This window comes from Copidosoma floridanum, unplaced genomic scaffold, assembly GCF_036245765.1.
Source record: "Copidosoma floridanum isolate Cflo_tuat_1 unplaced genomic scaffold, Cflo_Japanese_pri ptg000021l, whole genome shotgun sequence".
NCBI classification, from domain to species: domain Eukaryota; kingdom Metazoa; phylum Arthropoda; class Insecta; order Hymenoptera; family Encyrtidae; genus Copidosoma; species Copidosoma floridanum.
Window position 1 is genome coordinate 32,086,454 of NW_028321898.1, and position 21,844 is coordinate 32,108,297.

At 42.7% G+C, this 21,844-nt stretch overlaps 2 protein-coding genes across 2 annotated transcripts; one reads left to right on the forward strand and one right to left on the reverse strand.

Moving 5' to 3' along the window:
- Positions 1–888: 888 nt before the first annotated feature.
- On the forward strand, positions 889–3,366 carry LOC106647781 (endoribonuclease LACTB2). Its single transcript, XM_014364315.2, has 3 exons — positions 889–1,143; positions 2,336–2,960; positions 3,043–3,366. The coding sequence occupies exons 1-3, from the start codon at positions 1,016–1,018 to the stop codon at positions 3,154–3,156; spliced, it is 867 nt and encodes a 288-aa protein (XP_014219801.2). The 5' UTR covers positions 889–1,015; the 3' UTR covers positions 3,157–3,366.
- A 2,817-nt stretch (positions 3,367–6,183) lies between these two features.
- NFAT (nuclear factor of activated T cells 3) lies at positions 6,184–21,208 on the reverse strand. Its single transcript, XM_014364431.2, has 12 exons — positions 20,472–21,208; positions 12,212–12,624; positions 10,644–10,971; positions 10,388–10,557; positions 9,964–10,312; positions 9,416–9,889; positions 8,754–9,331; positions 8,304–8,564; positions 7,861–8,168; positions 7,453–7,777; positions 6,825–7,355; positions 6,184–6,665 (listed from the first exon to the last, which is right to left on the reverse strand). Exons 1-12 carry the CDS (start codon positions 20,614–20,616, stop codon positions 6,321–6,323), a joined length of 4,227 nt encoding a protein of 1,408 aa, XP_014219917.2. The 5' UTR covers positions 20,617–21,208; the 3' UTR covers positions 6,184–6,320.
- Between the last annotated feature and the right edge of the window lie 636 nt (positions 21,209–21,844).

The following is a 21,844-nucleotide window of genomic DNA, read 5'->3' on the forward strand; positions in this document are numbered from 1 at the left end:
AACAACTGTAGATTGGTATCCCAAAGAGAACTTTCTACCTTTTTTTTTTTATAAATATGGATACATCTTTGAGCAAAACATTCGATTGACTCATAAACTTGATGAAATCACACTACTAGCACCTCAAGGAGCGTGTAGCAAGTATAGCAGCGAAACGATCTTATAAAAGTATATATATATACATGCATGCGCTGGTATAGGTAAAAGTATATACTGAACGACGAATCTCGCCCACGCTTATTTAGATTCCGCAACCCTGAATCAAGAATTATGTAAATGATCGAGTTCTCTGACGCAGAGGTACCTTATAGTTTGAATGGACATGTACAAGGTTCAATGTTTCGTTTGGTGAAAATAAATATTGCGTAATCTTACGAAGAAAGATTCAAGCGTGTATGATACATTCACATACGTGCGCGTATACAATTATATATCACTGATGACACACGACGCACAGTGTATATAGCTATAATGCGATTTCTTTCAATTGCAAAAAAAAGGAGTATCTACTTATAAGTATACTCGTCAAAATTGTCAAGATTAAATGAAATACTACGGCTCGCGATTGTTATCGGTGAGTATAACGGCTGACATTTTTTAACAATTAAATGCGACCAGATTGTTTTGTTTTTGGGATTAAAAAGCTGTAATTACGTCACGTGAATTACAACTTTGAAATTTTTCGTATTTTAATTGTTTGAAATTTGAATTTCGCGCCAAAGTGAGTGCCGATCTGCACTGGTTCGCCTGGTTCTCTCGTTCCGCGGTCCGTGTCGTCTGCTACTCTAATGCTTTTGTCAAAATAAGATGTATACGTCACATATTAGGTAAACATAGGTGTATATTATTATCCTTGAACTGAACACGGTATTGCGTTTAAATGTTTGCAAATGTTGACTTAATTAGATAAGTTTGGAGAGAGTCTTAGGTTAGCGACGACCGACGACGTACTTTTAGGATAGTAAAGTGACGAGTGTGTAATATATCATAGGGTCGCCCGCAAATAGTTAGAAACATGACGAGTCTCACGGCAATTCCGCTGATCTCGCGGCTCTCGTCCAAGATTATCAGGATACTTGGCTGCAATCCTGGACCGATGACTCTCCAGGGGACGAACACGTATCTGGTTGGCACCGGCTGCAAGTGCGTATGCGTACCTATTTATGATCATCCGTCATTACACACAAGTATGTATACACGTATCTATCATACATTTACTTCATTATGTCGTTTGTTTTTATTTTACGTTTTACTCGCTCTTGCGTCTCTACCCCCAAACTACGAAACTATATTTCGTTCATGTGAATTATTTGTGGAACGCGTATTAAACTGTTTTCTTAAAATACTCAACAATTTTTTTAAAATTATGAATCAGTGTGGCTATCAAATTTTTTTTACACTGGTTTTACACATGTATTACACGCGCCTTTTACGCACATAAGCAGTCTTTCTTGAAAATGTATTAATTTGTTACAATTAACATTTGTAGGTTGCTGCAACGAGAAAATTAATATTTTTTCATGAACTGTCGGTAGAAATATTGTTTTAAATTGATTTAAAATATAAACTTTAAAATTGACTGAAGGTTTTACTCGGTTTTACCACTTTTATTTTTTCCCATGAGATCTGATGTGATTATTTTTAGATCCATAGGTGATATCTTGTTGTAAAAGACGAAAAAACGAAGATAAAAAAAGCGTTTTTAAGAAGTATTCTCTTTCGCGTTTTCTCAGTGAACCTTATTTCGACAAAGACGCGAGTAAAGACATGAAACGCATGTATGCGTTTGTTTTCAGTATTTACCCAAGTCTAAGTAATAACTTTGCAGTGTAACATTTTGGGGTTTTGTCGATTTTGAACTAAAAGCTGAAAAAAAGCGCTGAAGGAAAAAAGGTCTCGAAACCAATTCAAAACAATTCGAGCGTTTTGCTGAACGGTACTTTAATGCGTTGTAGTGACCTCAAAATGTTTATTTGAAAGATTCGAAAAACTGGAATTGTCATTAACCAATGAACCAACAAAAACCTAGACCCTCGATCACTCACTTATGACACCTATAGCCATTCAATTCCAATGGCAAATGCACGTAAGTTTTGCACACATTCAAGGAGGAAACCCAAAAATGATCCGATGACTTGCAAAGCCTTGCTTATCTACACAACCGTGATGACCCCTGTCCACGAAAATTATCGAGCGTCCGAGGGTGTATAGATCTAGGCTCCATTGATTCATAACCGATCCCTGCCATTGCTTCCTCACCCATCGCTCGCTCGTAAAATCATCGTTTTCGCCAAAGAAAAAGAGCGCACTTAACGCAGAGCCGATCCCCGAACAGACGCGTCCTCATCGACGCCGGCGACGAGCACACGTCCGGCGAGTACGCGAAACTCCTCGGGAGCGTCCTCAGCGAGGAGGGGGCGACCATCGAGCACCTGGTGGTGACGCACTGGCACCACGACCACATGGGCGGGGTCCCGGCTGTCCAGCGCTTGTTGGAATCCATGGAGTCGCGCCTGGCCACGGTGTGGAAATACCCCCGGGCAACCGGCGAGGCAGAAGAAGACACCCACAGGGATTGGCGTCAATTGGAGGATGGGCAAGTGGTCGCGGTCGAGGGCGCGAGTCTGAGGACCGTCCACACCCCGGGCCACACCACGGACCACGCGTGTCTCCTGCTGGAGGAGGAGCAGGCCCTTTTCAGCGGCGATTGCATCCTCGGCGAGACTTCGGCGGTGTTCGAGGACCTGCACGACTACATGCTGTCCCTCCGCAAGATCTTGGCCGTGGGTTCCGCGCTGATCTACCCGGGCCACGGGCCCGTGGTGAGCGACCCCAACTCGAAGATTCGGGCCTACATCGACCACAGGAGCAAGAGGGAGGCCGAGATTCTGGACTTCCTCGCGAGCAGGAGAGGCCAGGGCCCCTGCGTGGTTATGGACATCGTCGAAAGCATGTACAAGGTCGGTTCGTTACATTTTTTCTTCTCCCCATGGCTGTCCGTTAAAATCGGTTTTGAAGCAACTTGTGGTTATTTGCTTGCAGGACACGTTGCGAGCTCTGTGGCCGGCGGCAGCAGTCAACGTCAACAATCACCTGATGAAACTCTTGAAGGAGAATCGAATCGTCTGTGAAAATGACAAGTGGTCGATCGGATGATGGCCGCGACACAGTAGGCACGTTGACGTAAAATTACTTACGAGACGCGTGCTGTGCTGATTCTGTGGACGTGTGTTGGAAAGCATGTACATATATTTTTGTAAAATAAAGATTGTGCAAGAAGAAAAAAGAAAAAAAAAAAACGTTTTCTTTGAAGAATTTTCTTTCATTCCGTTTACAAAAAAGTCACATTTTGCACGCCATAATTATAAAAAACAAAAAAAAAAAGCCAGTTTGTACAGGCCTTGAACGAATGTATATCTTACACAGTTAAACTTATCAAAACAAAATCTTAAAAATTAAATAGTGTACACGAAATCAGTGTAATGTATTGAAAATAGGGATGTGCAAAGGCCGATTGATGGACTTTACTCTAACGACTTTTTCAATTTACACAAAGTCAACTGCACTGGAAGAAAAATAAGGTGCCGTTTTATCGTATATTAGGTGAGCTTTGGCACGTCCCCATCAATAATGAAGAAATAAAAGTCATAAAAAACTAATAAGAATAATCAAGAGCGTCGATACGTAAATTTTTTAAATCGAATGAGTCCAGACATTTATTCGATCGAAAGTATCGACGATGTACAGGCATAATTGATAGACTTGATTTTTTTTTGTTTGGTCGGTTTTTGATACATACACATATAAATATGGTTTTGTGGTTGATGTTTCTCGGTTACAAACACTTTTACAAAAAATACGTTAGGCAGGGTAAAAATACAATCGTTGGGCCTCTTGACGCGGATAACTTTTTAACAATCGTTCGTTCTTTTCAGAGGAACTTGAGAAATCGTCGATTTTTTTTTTTTTTTTTTTTTTTTTTCTTATCAAACTAGCGTATAAAACGTTTGCATCAATAGTGCGTTTAGATTTTTTGCTCAATCGTAATTGAAACAACGGACCCGTAGATTATCATTTTTAGCGTCACCTCAAGAATAAGAGAGGATATAAAGCACCTGCGTAACATTGCGTCTCAATGCTTCTTTTTTTTTTTCTCTAAAACATTTACAAAACTGATCACCTACAATTACAATGAAACATCTATCAAGCTCTTTTAAAACACTCTTTGATGAATAACGATGTATATATATATATATATTTTTTTTTTTACTTTGCGGACTGCTAGATATAAATGGACATTAAAAAATATATAAACAGATGTGTGTCGGCTCCGAATACATAAAAATAGATATTTACACACAGTGTTCACTTTTGTTTCTCTTTGGATAAACTTACAAAATTATATAATCAATATATGTGTATATATATATATAATGTATAATATATAATTTTTCATTGTAAATATCCTCTCGTTTCTTCTCCCCTACTATTTCTCTCTCAACTTTTTTTTCTTCATGTTATAATATTTATATAATATATATAATCCAACTACAATCGCCATGAAGAAATTCATGACATAATCTCGCTCTCTTACATATATTTATCTTATGTGTACAAATATTATCATAGTTGTTTGTAGCATTAGCTTACATTATAATCACATAAAACGAGGAGCACATATTATCAGTTGCCTTTGTTCCTAAATACCCTCCGTACTTGAAGCATTATTCTCTTTTTGACACCTCTCGACATCGCTCCACCCCTTCTCACACCTATGGATGTACCTCTGCAAACATTCACACTCGGATTTTTTTTATTTTTCATTTTTATTTTTTTATTTTTTTATACTTTTTTTCGCATTCTTCATTACTAATAAACAACAATCGGTTATTTTTAACAAAACAAGAATATATCTAAAATCTATAATAATAATCAAGTAAAGTTCAATGATTGAGCAAAACAATGAAAAATGAAACTTATTCAAGATGATTCCTTTTTAATTCAATGGAATCAAATTGTTTGTATTATAGTGGCGTTACATAAACCTACAGCTCAAAACAAACCGAGCACTTATATGATATTACACGTAACAGCATCCTAATATGATTATATACACCTGTATGTATATGCAAACACATTTTAATTTTAATTATTGGTGCCATGGTTGATAATTTTTTAACATACAATCGTCAATTATCGTAATCCATTAGATTGAACGAAAATGCGTTAGCATATTTTGTATAAGAATCAAATTTTTTTTTAAATCCTAATTTTCTTTCAAGCACGGATTTTGTTTGTTTCTGATAACAGACAGGTATTTTTTTTTTAACGCTTGATTTCTTTTTTGGGAAAAAAGTTAATTCAATCCGATTAAATGGATAAAATGATAGCTTTTGGTAAAAATCTTGAAAGGCACGTTTGATCCACTATTTCACAATGGAACAAGTATAAATCGGCACTCATTGATAAACTATATAAAATAACGTATAAAAAAAAAAATTTTCACCGAACTAAAGATAATTTTATTTTTTAATCGAATAAAAGTATTTCCGCTACTTGGTTGTGCTTAATTAATTTTCGAATATTCGTAAATATTTTTCTTTAAATATTTAAGGCGACATTAAAGTCTTACATCAAGTTTCACGAGGTTCAATGCCTAATTCTTAAATCCTACACACATTCATCGCTACAAAGGGATACAGCTACGAATCTCAGTCTTACTCTTTATAAAATTAATAAATATATTCTTTACCGAATGCTTTACAGTATTTCATTCAATTTTTAAGGCATTTATTTACTTAGCGTAAAAAATATATATAAATTACATAGTACAAAAAGTCATTAGTTTGGTAAATTTGCACAAATAAAGTATCTTTTTCAAAAACCGTGTTTACATCCAGTTCACCGAGATGACAATTTTTATAATCATGGATCACAAATAATTTTTCAACATAGCGTTAAATCGATGAATGATTCGATCTCTCGTAGTGAATCTCTGTTTCCTTGTTCCAATAAAACAAACACTGAGTCTCGTTTCTGTACCTTTTTTTAACCTGGTGATAACTATTAATAATAATAATAATAATAATAATCAAGATGACGATGGTAAAAATAAAAATAATAACCTTAGTAAACAGTAATAATCATCATCATAATGATAATAATAATAATAATAACGATGAGAAAAATCTACACAAAAAGAAAAAGCAGTAACCGTTGATAGCAGAACACTCATCAGGTCTGGATGAGCTCTTGTTCCAAAAGAAAGGGGGGTGGGGGGAAAAAGAAAACAGTAAATGTATAAACAAAAGTTTCGCAGACTAAATGAGGAATCCACTCTGTGGATCGAAACAGCCCGAGTTTAAGTAGTTGAGCAGGTCGTGGTCCGTCATGAGCTCCTGGGAAATCATACCGTTGGGATTTCCATCCGCCCTCCTGACAACGGCGTTGATCTGCGGCACAACCTGAGGCTGGGGTTCCGTCGGCTGCTGTTGCATTGGCACCGGTTGCTGGCCGACCAGCGCGGCCCGGTCGTTCGGCGCCGCCTGCATCTGCATCGAGCCTATCGTCGGCGACTTGCTCGCCACCTGCTCGACTATCGTCTGCGAGGCGGTCGGCGACTTTGGCAGGATTCCCTCCATCGCGCTGTTCATCAGCTTGGCGCTCTGAAAATTTTGCAAAAGCACGGTTTCGCTCATAAAAACTGCTTATTCCTTTTTTTTTTTTTTTTTTTTTTTTTTTTTTTTTTTTTTTTTTTTTTTTTTTTTTTTTTTTTTTTTTCCCATACACCAGTTTTCAAGCATTTTTTTAAAAAGAAAAAGTACCTCCGTGGCGACGCTGTTGAGTATGTTTTTGGTGGCAATAATGGCGTGGGCGGTCGTGGTAGTGATGGGCTTTGTGTTGTTGATGATGTCCTGGGTGGCGTTGGTTATGACGCTGTTGATGGCCATCTCGGCCTCGTTGGTGAGCCGTTGTTGGCTGGGCTCTTGGGACGCACCGCTGGCCAGAGCCGAGCTCGCCTCGGCGACAAAACCCGCGGGTTGATTGAGCATGGAGCTGATGTCCTGCTGGACGGCTTGTTGCATGGCCTGGGCCGCCTGAGCTTGCTGGACGGCCTGCTGGACCGCCTGGACCTGCTGGACCACCTCGTGGGTCGCCTGTTGCACGGCTTGTTGGACGACCTCGTGGGTCACCTGCTGCATGACCTGCTGGACCTCGGGCTCGGTTGGCGCCACTGTCTGGGCGTTCTTCACCGCCATCTGCACGGCCTGGGCGTGCGCCACCACTTGGTGGACCACCTGCTGCTGCGCCTGCTGCACCGCTTGAACCGCTTGCTGCTGAGCTTGAGCCACCACCTGTTGCATAATCACAATGTTGGCCATCAATCGTCAAGAACTATAAATACTTAATAATAATAATCTTTTCAGCCGTTGAAAATCAAGTTTGGCGGACCTGTTCGACTTGCTGCGCGGCCTGCGCCACGACTTGCTCGACCTGTTGGACCTGCTGCTGGATGGACACTGTATCCTGTACCAGAGCCATGGTGGCCACCGCGCTGGGTATGACCTCGTTGGCGGTGACTTGCAGGGTGTTGTGCGAGGTGACGCTCACGTTGGGGTTGACGCTCGTCGCAGCGGCACCGACTGCCGTGACAGACGAGTCCTGCATGCTGGGCAGCAGTGCCGTGTTTATCGACTTTAGCAAGCTATTGTCCTGGGACGGATCTTGCACTTGGACCGCCGAAACGTTGGCCACCACGCTGGAGTTGCTCTCGACACTGCAACACACACAAACAACAACACGCAAGTTTAAATTTCACATTTCATTTGTGGATGTAATCAGTGTAGATCGGCGTCTTGCCTCAGCGGGGATATGCTGGTCGTGGGCATGAGAGCCTCCAGCAGCATGTTTTTCACAGGCAGAGCGGGACTCGACGTCGCCTGTTGTGGACTGACGATGGTGTCCGACGTCACTTGGCTGATCATCGTATTCGGACTCGAGTTGGCGGCTCCGAGAGGCGATACGATCTGGTGATTGTCGACGAGGTTGTCCAGGGGCACCGCGGCCGACGCGGACGCCAGCAGACTCGTTGGCTGTTGCTGCTGTTGCTGCTGCTGCTGCTGCTGCTGGCCCGTCGCTATTATGGAGGCTCGGACAAAGTTAGCTTCCTGCAACGGAGAGAATATTGTTTCCGTTATTACGAGTATGTTCCGGGGCATAATCAACAGCGACAAAACCAGTTGAGCCAGCACGCACGAGCTCTTGGATGGAGGGCAGAAAAGAAAGAGGCGGGCGATACTGACCTCGGGCTTTTTGGGCGTCGATTCGATTTGATTGAGGTACTTTTCAATGCTCTGGCCAGTCTGGGCGGGCAGCGGCTGGTCGGCGGGAGTGATGGCGAAACTACCGAGGCTGCCGTTCCCGATACCGTTGAACTCGGACTGGTGGTGCTTCATGCGCAAATCCACCACGCCCGTGTTCTGCATGCTGTTAGTTAGGCTCGCGTCGCTCCCCAATATCGGACCGTTGTCCTTGTTTATGCGATGCGGACTCAGCACCTTCACCTGTGCTCACAGTACGATTTTCACTCGACCCGCGGCTTATTTTGGAAGGCGTTACAAGTAACTTTGAAAGCAGATGGCAGACAAATGAGAAGGCTCTCCCTCTCTCTCTCTCTACCTCTCGTCGCATGCACTATCAACTACGTCTAAACATGTATTGTAGATGTCAAGTGAAAAAGAAATAAATGTCACCTGTGATGCTTCCTGCAGGCCGGCAAAGGCTGATTGTTGGGGCACGAGGGCCATGGGGTGCTGACCACGCATGAGGTCCACGACGCCAAGAAGGCCGTCCTGGACCGGCGAGCCGTTCGTCGTTACGGTGCTCCGTAGGAGACCCGCCTGCGAGGCGTCCCTCGAGTTCTCGCTGACGAGGTGCTCGAGGCCGCCCGAGCTCGTAGCCGTGGGCCCGTTCGGCATTCCCGGCAAGCTGTTCTCGCCCATGAGGCTGCTCTCGCTGTTCTCGTCCAGCACCTCGGTCTTGAGGTTGTCGGGCATGATGAGCTGAATGCCCGCCGAGGGCCTGCGGCCCATGAGCGAACCGGCCACAATGCTGTTGGGCGGGGGCATCATGACGTCGACGGGGCCAGGTGGGCCGGTCGGCTGCTGCGAGCTCCACAGCATGACCGGCGTCACCGGGGTCGGGACGCTTACCGGGGGCGGACTTGGCTCGTTCTTCAACACCTCCGAAGCTACCGTGTTTGCCGCCGCCACCGTTGTGGATTGAATGGCACCGAGAAAATTGGTGGATCCCACGCTCGCCGGCAACAAGTCTGCAAGTCGTTTTATTTTTAATTATACGCATATATATATATTTTTTTTTTACCTATTGTTTATACGTGCGGTGGATTATTTACCGGCGGTCGCGACTTGATTGGGCACGACTAGAGGCTTGGGGGGCAGTTTTGGCGCGAGGATGGCGTCGTTGCTGTTGGTCGTGACCAAGCTGACAGTGGCGCCGTCGAGCTTGCCTAGGGAGGGGGCAGGCGGAGCCGAGGCCGCCGTGTATACGAAGGCGTGGGGCTCGCTGGTCTTGCCGGACGATATCGCGTACAGCTTGATGCCGATGGTCTCCGCGGGATCGAGGTCCTGCCGCCTGTAGGGGGGCACGACGCACACGAGGTGGGTCTGCTGCAGGAACTCCTTGTCGGGCACGACGGTGCACTCCCAGTGGGGCTCGAGCGAGTTGGCCAGCTCGTCCCCGTCCAACTGGAAGACCACGCGCGTGTCCTTGAGAAAGTTTTTGCCCAGGATGAAGAGCTCGAGACCACCCGTGCACGGGCACGAGGTCAGCGACTTTTTGCAGATTTCCGGGATACCCGGGGGCTGGGCTGCAATGGCACGCATCGAAGATGTATGTATACGTATATGGTGGATGGTGATACGAATCGAGGGGTATACTGACTGCAAACGATGGGCTGCGAGCAGATCTGGAGGGTCTCGGTGGCGCCGTCGTCGTGGGTGATGCTAGCGCGAAAGACCATGCGACAACGGGTCGATTTTTTTTTGCTCCTTCCCTGGAGTATGCCCGCCTCGTGGGGAAAACGGTGCTCGACGTCGACGTTGCGCTCCTTGAGTATCCCGACGCAGTCGCACGTGACGAGCATGTCCTTGAGGGGGTCCATGTCGACCTCGATGACAATGGTCCCGTCCACCTTGCGCTCGGTGCACGGCGTCGAGTTTTTCCCGCTCACCCGGCACGCCTGGTAAAACATGTGAGGCACCACTCGGCCGAGATCCGTCCCTATGAAAACCTATCCACAACCAGCTCCGTTAAAATCTCCTCTTTCTCTCGCTCTCGTGACAACCGAGCAAATGCGCCTGTATACCTGTAGGGTGACGGGTTTGTCGTAGCCGACGAGCCGGACGATCGGGAAGCCGTTGCCCGTGCGGTCCTTGACGGCGCCCCGCGAGCCCTCGGTCTGATAGCGGGCCCTGTGCTGCTGCTCCGGCTGGCAGATTATCTGCAGCTGGACTTTTCCATTGCGCGATACGTTGGCTGCAAGGGAAAATCGGCGCGGGGAGGCGTGAAATTACGCGAGCCGGATGCACATGGTTAAAGCGTATGTATGTATGTATACTTACATAGTTGGGTGTTGAGCGTGACGGGGCCTTGGTGCCCGGAGGCCAGTGATCTCTTGGAGAGGGTCCCGAGTCCGGGTCTCGGCCTGTGGACGCCACCGGCCGGGCCGATGACGCGGCCAACGGAGCCGTTGACTCCTCCACCCGCGGCGTTCGCCCGGCCCCCGCCGGTCACTATGCCGTTGGCCCTCGACTTTATCTCGTTCGACTGGCCGCCCTGCACGAGGTCAGGGAAGGCAAAGTTCGCGTCCTCGGACTCGAGCTTCATGTCCATCTTACGGCGCTTGGTGTCCTCCTCGCCCCCGACCGACGACGGGGATCCGCTCCACGCCTGCAAGACACATTGGACATGAATCTCGACTTATTGTTGTTCCCTCCTGATTTTTTTCTTTTTTTCTTTTTTTCTTTTTTTTGGCCGATCTCGCGTCATTATAGTCATGAGATTTTTCGTGAAAACCTGTTTGCCCCGGAGCACATGGAGACGGCCAAGCGAGTGGACATCGCGGTACGTGTATTTACAAGAGAAAAATAAATAAACATGCACCAAACGAGTTTGGCTCTTTTGGACAATATGCGCAATCTGTGTGATAATTTGTGAGATTTTCGTTTGGACGTAATTCGTGTGACGAGAGTCGTCCAATAACTCTGCCACCGATCGGTATCGATCGCAAACATGATACGAGCCGAAGGAGAGAGAGAGAGAAAAGTTGCGCGTCGAGAGAGATCGAATGACGAAACGAGGAGAGAAGAGATAAGAAAAAAAAAAAAAAGGGGGGGAGACAAACCGAGATGATCACGTGTGCATGCACGGACGCGCGCGTCTCGCGTGTTTGCGAGAGAGCCGAGGAAGCAATTGCTTCGGATTGGAAGGGAAATCATTTGTTCGCACAGCGCGACTACTATGTACATTATTGGTGCTCCGGAGAAACGCTGTACCATCAATAATGTGAGGCAAGTGATGCAGGCGACGCGGGTTCAACTACCGTTTTGCCACGATAATGAGCCTCGTTTGCTTTGCGTTATGTCACGACACCGCCTCTGTCCATACGTGATGCGATACAATTTTTCATCTCGTACTTATTACTTGACAAATCTGCCCTGGCGGTGTGGAAGATTCGCCGAGTGCACCGAGATACCACCCGAGTTATCAAAACGCAGCGTAAACACTCGAAACGTGTTTTTCTTTCTTTTGTGGGCAGCGCCAGCCAGATAACCGGTTGCATAGCGCTTGTCTCTTGCACACGCATAATTATTGTAAACCATGTATAGGTAAAAGCTCCAAAGAGTCTTGCCATCTCATTGTTTGCTCCGTCCTGCCGTGTAAATATACAACACCTCGTCTCCTGGACTTGATTGCCAAAGGAAAACGAGCAAGAAAGCTTTACGGACAAGACTCGCTAAAATACACTTACAGATCGAGGCATCGGTAGGTACGGAGTGAAATTGATATATACATGCATATACGTAACGGGCTTGACAATGAGTTAAAAAAAACGCGAGGAATGCAATCGGGACTCATCCATGCCTATATGGATTGTTCTTGGGGAGGAAAAGAATAAATCGGGCCTTACGGTGGCCTTGCTGAGCTGCTGCTGGCGCTCCTCGAACCCGAGCCCCGAGTCGTTGGAGTTGTCGCAGAGGTCCTGAGCGCTGCCAGAAGCCGATCTTGGCCCGGCCAGGTCATCCGAGCGCCTCAGTGACTCACCGGGGCCTCCTTTACTTAGCAGTGCTCTCGCCGAGGCGCTCCCCCGTTGCTGAGCCGATGGTTTATTTTGTTGGGTTTGCTGCTGTTGCTGTTGGCTGTGTTGGTAGTGATGGTGAGCCACCCTCGCCCGGGTGGTGCTCGCCGCTAGGTTGGCCTGGCGAATCGAGCCGTTGGTCGGCTGCTTGGGTCTGCTCGGACCGGTCACCGCTGACGGCGGGCCGATGCCTCTGGCTGCCGCAGATCCCGTCGTTGTCGATACCGATGTGCTCGTGTTTGTACCTATACACACACCCACGCCGAACAAACGGAGAAAAATAATTCTCAATTACAATACATCATCATCATCATATATTTCACCTACATAATTATATATTTATAAATACATATATAGCATTGAACGTTGTAATCATTGATGTGTGCATACGCGAGTAACGATAAAAACCGGTAGATGTTATTTACGATTTTTACGTACATTGTGCATATACGTGCAAAAACATTTATTTCCGATAAATAATATTATATCTGGATGAGTCAATGACGCTATACGGTTGTTCGCGACGCATTAAAGAAAAAAGCGGGGGGATGGGGGTAGATCATCCGCGGGCCACGAATTAATCACATTTGCAAAACCACTGTAATTTGGTCAATTTTAGGTTTAAGTGTATATACGCTTATTGTGATGTTTTTTTTTTTTTTATGCAAAATCGGATCCATCAACAGAGGCAGTGGACAAACTGTATGTGAGAGAGCGATCGATTACATTAATTTAAACGCCATACGGCACGATAAGCCGAGTGGGGTATATCTGCAATTGTGCATTGAGCGGGTAACCTATGACACGGGCCGTCAGTTATACATCTCGCGACTTTTTGTACAGATAAGCCGATATGCATATATACCCCTAGAGTATATATGTAAAAGCTTCGTTGTAACGTGTATGCATGAGAGATGGTTTGGTGAAACATGTATGACATATATGTATGCGGTACTCAACCTCGAGGTGGACCTATAATGTAAAACAGTGGACTTTGGGAAAAAAGAAGGGATCGAGAGATAAAATTATCGTGCATAAAATAGGTAGGTATATGTGGTCACATCGTTGAAATTCAAGGGGCGGGAGAGTTGCCTGCCATTTGTATATACGCCGCGAAATTTCAGATTCGTCATCGTTGCAGCAACCGGAGTGTATTACTATTTATGTTGCGGACCTACTGCGTGCATCGCAAAAACCAAAGAGTCGCCCGTGAAGGGGACAAAAACAACAACAACAATAACAACAACAACAATAACACACAGGCAAAGGGACCTATAGTCCGTCCTCTCGCACGCGCTTCCGACGTCTCGAGGTTCAAGGTCCACGGGGAGGTCGCCGCGGCGTACAGCTCCGAAAACCAGTTGTTGCGCTACGGTCTTTTCGAAATTGCGAATCACCGGGTATTGCGTCCATCACTTGCTCGTTCGCTCGCTTCATTGCCATCCCCCTCCACCCCTCGATGATTTTTCTCTTTCTTTTTTCCGTCTTACCGGCCCCCCCCCCCCTCTTCTCGCGGCAGCGCTTTTTTTAAAACTCCAAGTTGGAGCTCTCTTTCGAGGGAACGTTTACTTTACGTTAAAGGGTAAAAAATGGTCCAAGTGTTTTTTTTTTTTAGTGATTCGTGGACTCAAAATTGGCAAGTAACTTTGTCCCGATCATCAGGATGAGAAATTAAGTCTTTAGCAAGGGGAACAAAATGACTGCGCTCTGAATGAAAAAAAATGTAAAACTTTTTTATCTAAAGAAAATGACTTTTTTTTCACATGTAACGTTTTGAGACGTTAGAGTTTTGTCTGGTCGGTCGTGCCAATAACCGTATCGTATCGATTTGAAGGCAGGAGACGCGTAAGCGTCGCGCTAAGGACAAACCCTTTAAGTCGCGTCGATGGACCGATAAAACTTTATTACCCAGACCATTTTGAGGGACAACTCGAGTACCTCCTGTTACGTTCTTTTTTTTCCGCCACTTTGTCAGCACAACTAAAGCTTTGATTTTTGCAGTCCGTTCTCCGAGACTATTATACTTGATTTAGCCTTGTTCGCAAAGTACCCCCAAAAACTCTCTCCTGTAGGGATCAGCGACCTTTTCCAGCTTGAAAATAGACCCCACGGATAACCGTGAGATTTTACAACGCGCCCGTACACGCATCAGCTGGCGAATAAATAAAATCCGGGTCGTGATTGACTCGTCGAACCGAAACGTCCCGGGCCTACAACGTATTATTTAATTGCCAACGCGCGAAAGGTTTCCCCGGCCGAGCGAAACCCTTGAACTCGACGTAATTCACCGAGTCCAAACAATGCATTTGCGTCACGCATTTTTGCCACCGGCGTTAATTAAAAAGCTCGATCGGTTTCTTTCTTTTCTTTCTTTCTTTCATCGACCACTCGGAATTATTCGGTTCGAGTCGCTGTGGCAAAGTTTAAGTATAGGCGCACGAGTAGAATCGCGGGAGAAATAAATAAACAAACAAACTCAAGGCGCATTGCGCGTTTTTCGCATGGCGCGAGCAGAGAGTGAGTGAGGGGGGGGGGGAGAATAAGAGCGCAGCGGTGGTGATGACGAGTAAATCGGAGCTAATGAAACTAAAAAGGGGGGAGGCGGGCTCTTATTTGTTATGCCAACGAAAATACCAAATGGAATTTAACCGAAAATCATAAAAGTGGAGGTATACGGGCTCTGGTGGAAAGTGGCACGACATATCCAAACGAAAACAGCGGGCCCTTCTTTTTTAGGTACACCCACGGATATATAATATATATGTATATACAATTAAAAGATTTTGTTGCTTTTCGTTTTTCATCCCTTCGTTCGTATACGATTTCAAGCCGTACCGTTCGATCAACACACCACAAACGAACACACGAGCCGGTGAATTCACGAGGGGCTGTGTAAACTAGGGCAAAAAACCCTTGAGAAATCGGGGCCAAAATATTGTGGGGACAAGATAACGTTAAGTATATAAAAGGCGGTCAATCAAAAAAGCGTATACCGCGCGCATACCGAAAAATGAGAGAGCAAAAAGTTGTGCGCGCCGGCTACAATATGCTCGGGCGCGTCCACGCGAAGACAATGTACAAACTGATGCACGTACCAAACGACTCGAGAGAGAGAACATCGGAAAAGGAAAGGAGGGTCGGACGAGGGGGAGCAATCATTGCCCGTCAATCAAAGCCAATAGTTGGTTCGAAATAAGAGGAGTACAGAGATCGAGAGCGCCAAGCAAACGTGTGCATGCCCGAGGGAGGGAGAGATTAAAAAAGAAAAAAAAAGAAAAAAAAAGAAAAAAAAATATGGAAAAAGAAACAATGTAATATAGTCGTGGAGAAAAGTAGGAAAGTACGGGGGATGCATAGGACGAGAGGCAGCCGCACACTACACCCTCCCCCAGAAGGACGTCGGGGCAAAAAGTTACAGAGAGAGACGTAATAGACACGTATATAGGTATGTACGTATATGCTAGTTACGTTTATCTATACTGCACAAACAAACGCGCACACGCACGTATTATCCGCGTATATATATTGGCAAGGAAAATTACGGCGCGATGTCAATGACCGGTATATGTATATGCGTGTGCACGCTCTAGCGAGCCATCTCTCTCTCTCTGTGCAATTGCACTCGTCCATTCCCTCGCGCACGGTAGCCATCGAGAGTGCGCTCTCTCGTCGTCATTCATTTCTCTCTCTCTCTCTGTGTTTGCCTTGCATAATGCACGCGAGGGGTTTATCGAGGCGCATCGCGGCGGAAAACTATCTGCCCGCGTCCGTTATAACTACACATGATGAAAATGTATCTCACGAGCTTACTTTTTAAGTAGTTCGTGTAGGCGCCTTCGCGTTCAATGTGTCGGCGAGTGCGTTACTTTGCGAAAACTCCATACTGCCCGTGTATGATGCTCTGCATTTTTTTTGGTTTTTTGGTTTTTGTTAACTGAATTAACTATTTTTGCACAAACTTTTGATATCACGTTCAAAATTACGGGTTGATTTACTAGCTTTGAAATATGGGTAAAATATCATAAAGTTACTTGCGTGTAACTGGGTCGGAACATCAAAAAAAAAAAAAAAAAAAAAAAAAAAAATTGATGGATTTAACATTATGCAAACGAGGAGTGTATAATCTGTATGTTCCAGCTATCGAGTTCCGATATTATTACGTGGATTATTTTTTCCCTCCCATGTTAGTCATGACCAATGGCAAAATATTTGCAACCGCACTCTTGACGGGGTTTTTGAAAAAAATAATTCATCCTCACCGAATCTCTCAATCTTTCGCTCTGACCCGAATTGTGCATTCGCTCGAGAAGTTTTACTGGGTTATTGTACGGATCGTCACTGACGCTCTAAAATACGGTTCTAATGTGTTTACGCGCGACGGATGTACCAATGCTTGGAGAAAGAATTTATGAAACGTCGATAACACAACGAATAAACAGTCATAACAATGAAAAACAAGGATAGCCTGAAATTGTGTGCGCTCGAGCAAGTATATGGGACCCAGTATCGAGTTTTAGGAATGATTCGTCATGTTTTTGTGAATTAAAGTATAAAATGTACCAGCGGATATTTTTTAATACTCGCTAGTTGCAAGCAGGAAAATTGTATTTGACTACTTCATATCGGTACGTTTAAATGAAACATCAGCCGAGTTTTTAACAAATGCAGCGGTGCTGTCGACATTTAAAATACTTTTCATTGTAAAAATAGATTTTTTTTCATTACTCTCACGTTTTTAAATTGTTTAAGGATTAAACTGACTATACCGACGAGGATATGTGTGTACCCAAATAACTTTAAAATATTGTTGAAAAAATAAACTGGATTGAATTTGTATTATGCTTTCACCAAAGCCCATGAGTAGATATATATGTAAAAAAACAAAAAACAAACATACTTTATCTTTCTGTGGTGTTTATTTAGTTTTAATTCAGACGTGAAAGATAAGAAAATTCGCCAGTATCTTTGCAATCAATAAATGAAAGGCCTCAAACAGATACTCGGTGAGTTACTAAATATTCAAAATTTTCTACACTTTAACAAATATTCGATGTTTATGTTGTAATTGCATGTAAATTAATAACAATAAATAGTTTTCATTGAATTTTAATTTCGTGTTGGACTTGCATCTCAAATATTTCACAGTTTTTGCATAATGTAAGAACTATTTTCGAAAAATAGAGCAACAAAAAAAATTAATTAAAAAAAAAAAAAAAATTCAATTCTTATTTAGATGTCTGTTTCATCTTTGATTTTGAAACAGTTATGCGCAAAACACACGTCTTAATGATATGAATAAAAATCAGTCGTACATTTCAATGATGAAGTTCATTCTAAAGAAAAGTAACACCTGCATCTGATTATCTTTCATTACTTTGCAAAGATGATAAAAAGAGGTTTGCTCCCAAGCTCTCTTATTTAAGGCACGGTATTAAGTAATAAATGTACGCTATAAATTTAGTGAAAATTCATGAAAAAAAAAAAAAAAATTTTTTTAAAGTTTTGATAAAGATTTGTGCAACAAAGTGCAATAAAGAAATTAACAACAAAATTAAACTTTATCAAAGATCTCTACGCTACAGCTTTCTCAAATATAACTGTATGTTTTTTTTTCATTGTAAGGTTTCCTTTACTGCCTAAATAAATGTATAACATTTGGACGCTTTGAAAATTTGTCTAGAATTTTTAAACACGCTGCTCAATGTGAGAGGGAGGATCACACGTACCCATTATGACTTATAAAGAGCGCAGACTATTTCTTTTCAATTTTACACAATTTTCAAGGCAAATTGGAGCCCGCGTATCTCGCGGAGGTATAAAGTGAAGCAAAAAGCGTCGGCAAATTGTGTAAACAAGATAGTCTGCTTTATCACAACAACAAATGTGCGAGTACGCGTCATTTCAAAATGAAAAAAAAAAAAAAAAAACATACTGGAATCTGTAAGTATCTCGATCTTTGACACAGTCAGATAAGTACTAGAGTATACTCGTACGTTTGTGATTTTTCTTACGCATGAATATATTAGCATATTGGTCGCCTCTAATGACATGACAGTTTATTTATCTTCTTATTTATTTTAATTCAGCTACACATTTAATGGATTCGAGTGCCGGTTCGTTAATTAGTTATAATAAAATATACGATAAAAAACTTTTGTAAAAATTTGTTAAATCAACGTGAATCAACATTGTCAAAAATATCGTTAAGAAATCGACTTGTTTAATTTTTAATTGGTATAAAAATTTTATACATTACACATCCTTCAAAGTACTGGATGGCAATGAGAGTTTTTGAGCTGTTTACTCGACATAACGTATTCTGCCGACTCGACGTGCAGTCCAATCGACGAAGACAGTCTGCAGCACCGAGGATATTCCTTTCATCGTTCACCCGTGTCTTTTATCACACTTGTCAACCAACATGCCAAACTATTCTTTGTCGTGAATATTCGTAACTTTAAAATGGTTACATGTATATTATAAATACATTAAAGGCCCTACTGTTAGGGTGATAATAGAAAATATTAGTACAAAACTCGTGAAATAGGAAATAAAAATCGGATGTATAATTACTTAACAGCATATAAATAGAATAAAAATTTTTTTATGCAGATATTTTACATTTTTTTTTTTAACACTACGAAGACTGAACCGAAAATCATAAGATTAAAAAATACCAATAATTAATTATAATCTCCCGGCATGATCTGCATAGCATTTGAAAAATATCAAGATTTTTAAAATGAGTGAAAAAATAGCTTAACGTTTATCACGTACAACCTTTCAGTAAAAAATTAATTTTATATTGATTTTTATAAAATTAATTTTAAAACTCATTTATTTAATGTAATCATGTCAAATTATTTTAATACTTAATTTTTTTATCATTAGTTTAAATATCCAATGAAATTTGTAAATTACTTTGTAACAATTCAAAATACGATTTAATTGAGCTTGCACTGACGTTCAAAATTATTCAAGCACATTATTGTAAATAAATTATCAAAATGAAATTTAATTAAGGCACTCTTTTTTTCGCGAAAATAGTTTTATTCTGATCTTTTAAAACGTCCACAGTGGCATATTTAATATGAAAACAAGACAAATTTATTTCGATTGTATTTTAATGGAATGGTGGTTTGTTTTTTTAAATTTATAATAAGTAAATAATCATCTTTTGAAAGATTTTTATTTATCACATTTAATGTAACATACTTAAATTTATATAAAACTTGACATATTATTAATTGAAGTTTATAACTCAGTAGAAAACATGTTAAACTTTGATAGAACATGGAGTAAATTATTGAGCAAAAAACAATTTTTGTTAAAAACGTAGATTTTTAACACAGGTATTTGTTACATAAATACTTTTTACTCTTATTACAAGTTTTAAACAAACAATTCACATAAGAAAAAATAACAATCTGTAAATATTGACTAGTATGTATATGCTTATTTACAAATGACTAGTAGACAAGAGGTTGATTCTCTCAGAATCATTATCCTAGACAAAATTAAAGAATCTGCAGTAGTTTATCGTCAGTTTCACGAAAAGAGCCATTTTTCAACACGATAATTGTACAATAATAATATACATTAATTAAGTAAGTTTTACGAGAAAGTAGACATAGAACATTAAAACATGATCGTATGTAGAATAACAATATACATGTATAAATTACGTATTCAACCTTACGAAAATCATAACACGAATAGAAGATGACAGTACGATTTATTTGGATTACACAAAATTCGATGATGTATTGTCATTGCACGAGAGCAGGATACAGTTGTCGGTACACATGTGTTATTAACAATTGTTTAACCTTGAGGCAACAGGACATGAGAAACTGTACCCATGTATCTATATTAGACTTCAATCAATCGTCGACTGTTATTGGCTAGCGATGACCGACCGAGGGTGTATACACAATAAAAAAGGGGCGAGAGAGTAAGAAGAGAGAAAGACATACATGAATAAAAAGAAGCACAAAGAGAGATAACTTTTTTTTTCTTTTTTTTTTTTTTTTTTCGTTTTCCATAAAAACTTTTGATGTAAAAATGTGTAACACCCACAGATTTACATTACCGTTTCGATAATAATCCCCGATGTAGCTGCCCCGGGAGCAGCGCTGCAATAATTGCATGTCTCTGGTGTCTTCGATCCCCTCGTAAAACGCAATCGAACAATTTGCCCGCTTAGGTTCACTCTTCTTCCATAAATGAGGTGCCATTCAGTTGTATCGATCCCGATCTACAAACGCGTATGGGGTACGATATAATATGCTACTGCACTGCCCTCGCCACTGTACAATGCGTGCGTGTTGCGTCGCACTGCTGCTTCATCCGATGCCTCTGCCGTTCCACTCGTTTCGACAACATGCATTCGTACGTACGCGCACCAATTGCCTCGGTGACCATTACCCTTGCCTCCGAGCGCAACAAAACCAAAAACAACGACAATTACAACAAAAATCGGTAGTCCAATAAACGGCACTTTCCACCCTCTCCGGCCTCCTGGTGTGCCTGTACAACATATATACGCAACCGCTAAAATCCTGTGGGTAGCAATAACAAGGACACAACGGTATAACTAATTAATCAGTCTTTTTTTTTTTTTTTTTTTTTTTTTTTTTGCCGTGGGCCCCGTGACGTTTCGTCCGAGCCCAAAACGCAAGGCACCTTGGTTAATGCAAAAATGGTCTTCGATCTCGCGCTTCGACTTTCGCGGGAGTATACACGGAGCGAAGCGACAGAGAGGGAGCGAGAGAGTATGTATTATAACCAGCAAGTGCGTAAGTGCAAGGGAAACTGAGACCGAGACGAGAGAGTTGCAGAAGAGCGAACCAATGCGGCGCCGGCGTCGTCCCCGTCGCCGCGTATATATGCGATACAGTGACGCACCGGATAACTCGGCTGAATTCATATATATGTATATTTTCTCCCCTCCTCCCAGCCCCACTTCGATATCTGCCATCGGCCGGCCGTCTTTTCTCAGCTGCAGAACGAGCCAGCGCTACACCTTAGCAACGCTCAAGGCCATTATTTCTTCCCTCCCCCTGGTCGCCTCTCTGGTACATCTATACCTTCTTCTACCTCCACGAGGATATGTTACATGCGTATAATATATATGTGTTTTATATCGAGCGCCGCCACACCGCCCGAGAGAGTATAATATGTCGAGGTGCAACGTTACGAGCCACTCGCTGTCGGCCAGACGCTAATTATTTATCATCGCGAGTCGATCCTTGCTCGTGTATTATACACTCCGGGAGCTGCAGCGGAGATAACTCGTTTGTCCGTGATAACCGAGGAGACGGGCGATAGCTCGTTCTTGACTTTTTTTTTTTTTTTTTTTTTTTTTTTCCTTGCCACCCTGTACTTTCGATCGGCTTGTCGGTCAACGTATCGACGTAGCCTCCCCTGAGAACTGTACAACCGAGGGTTTTCGAAATTTCAGTT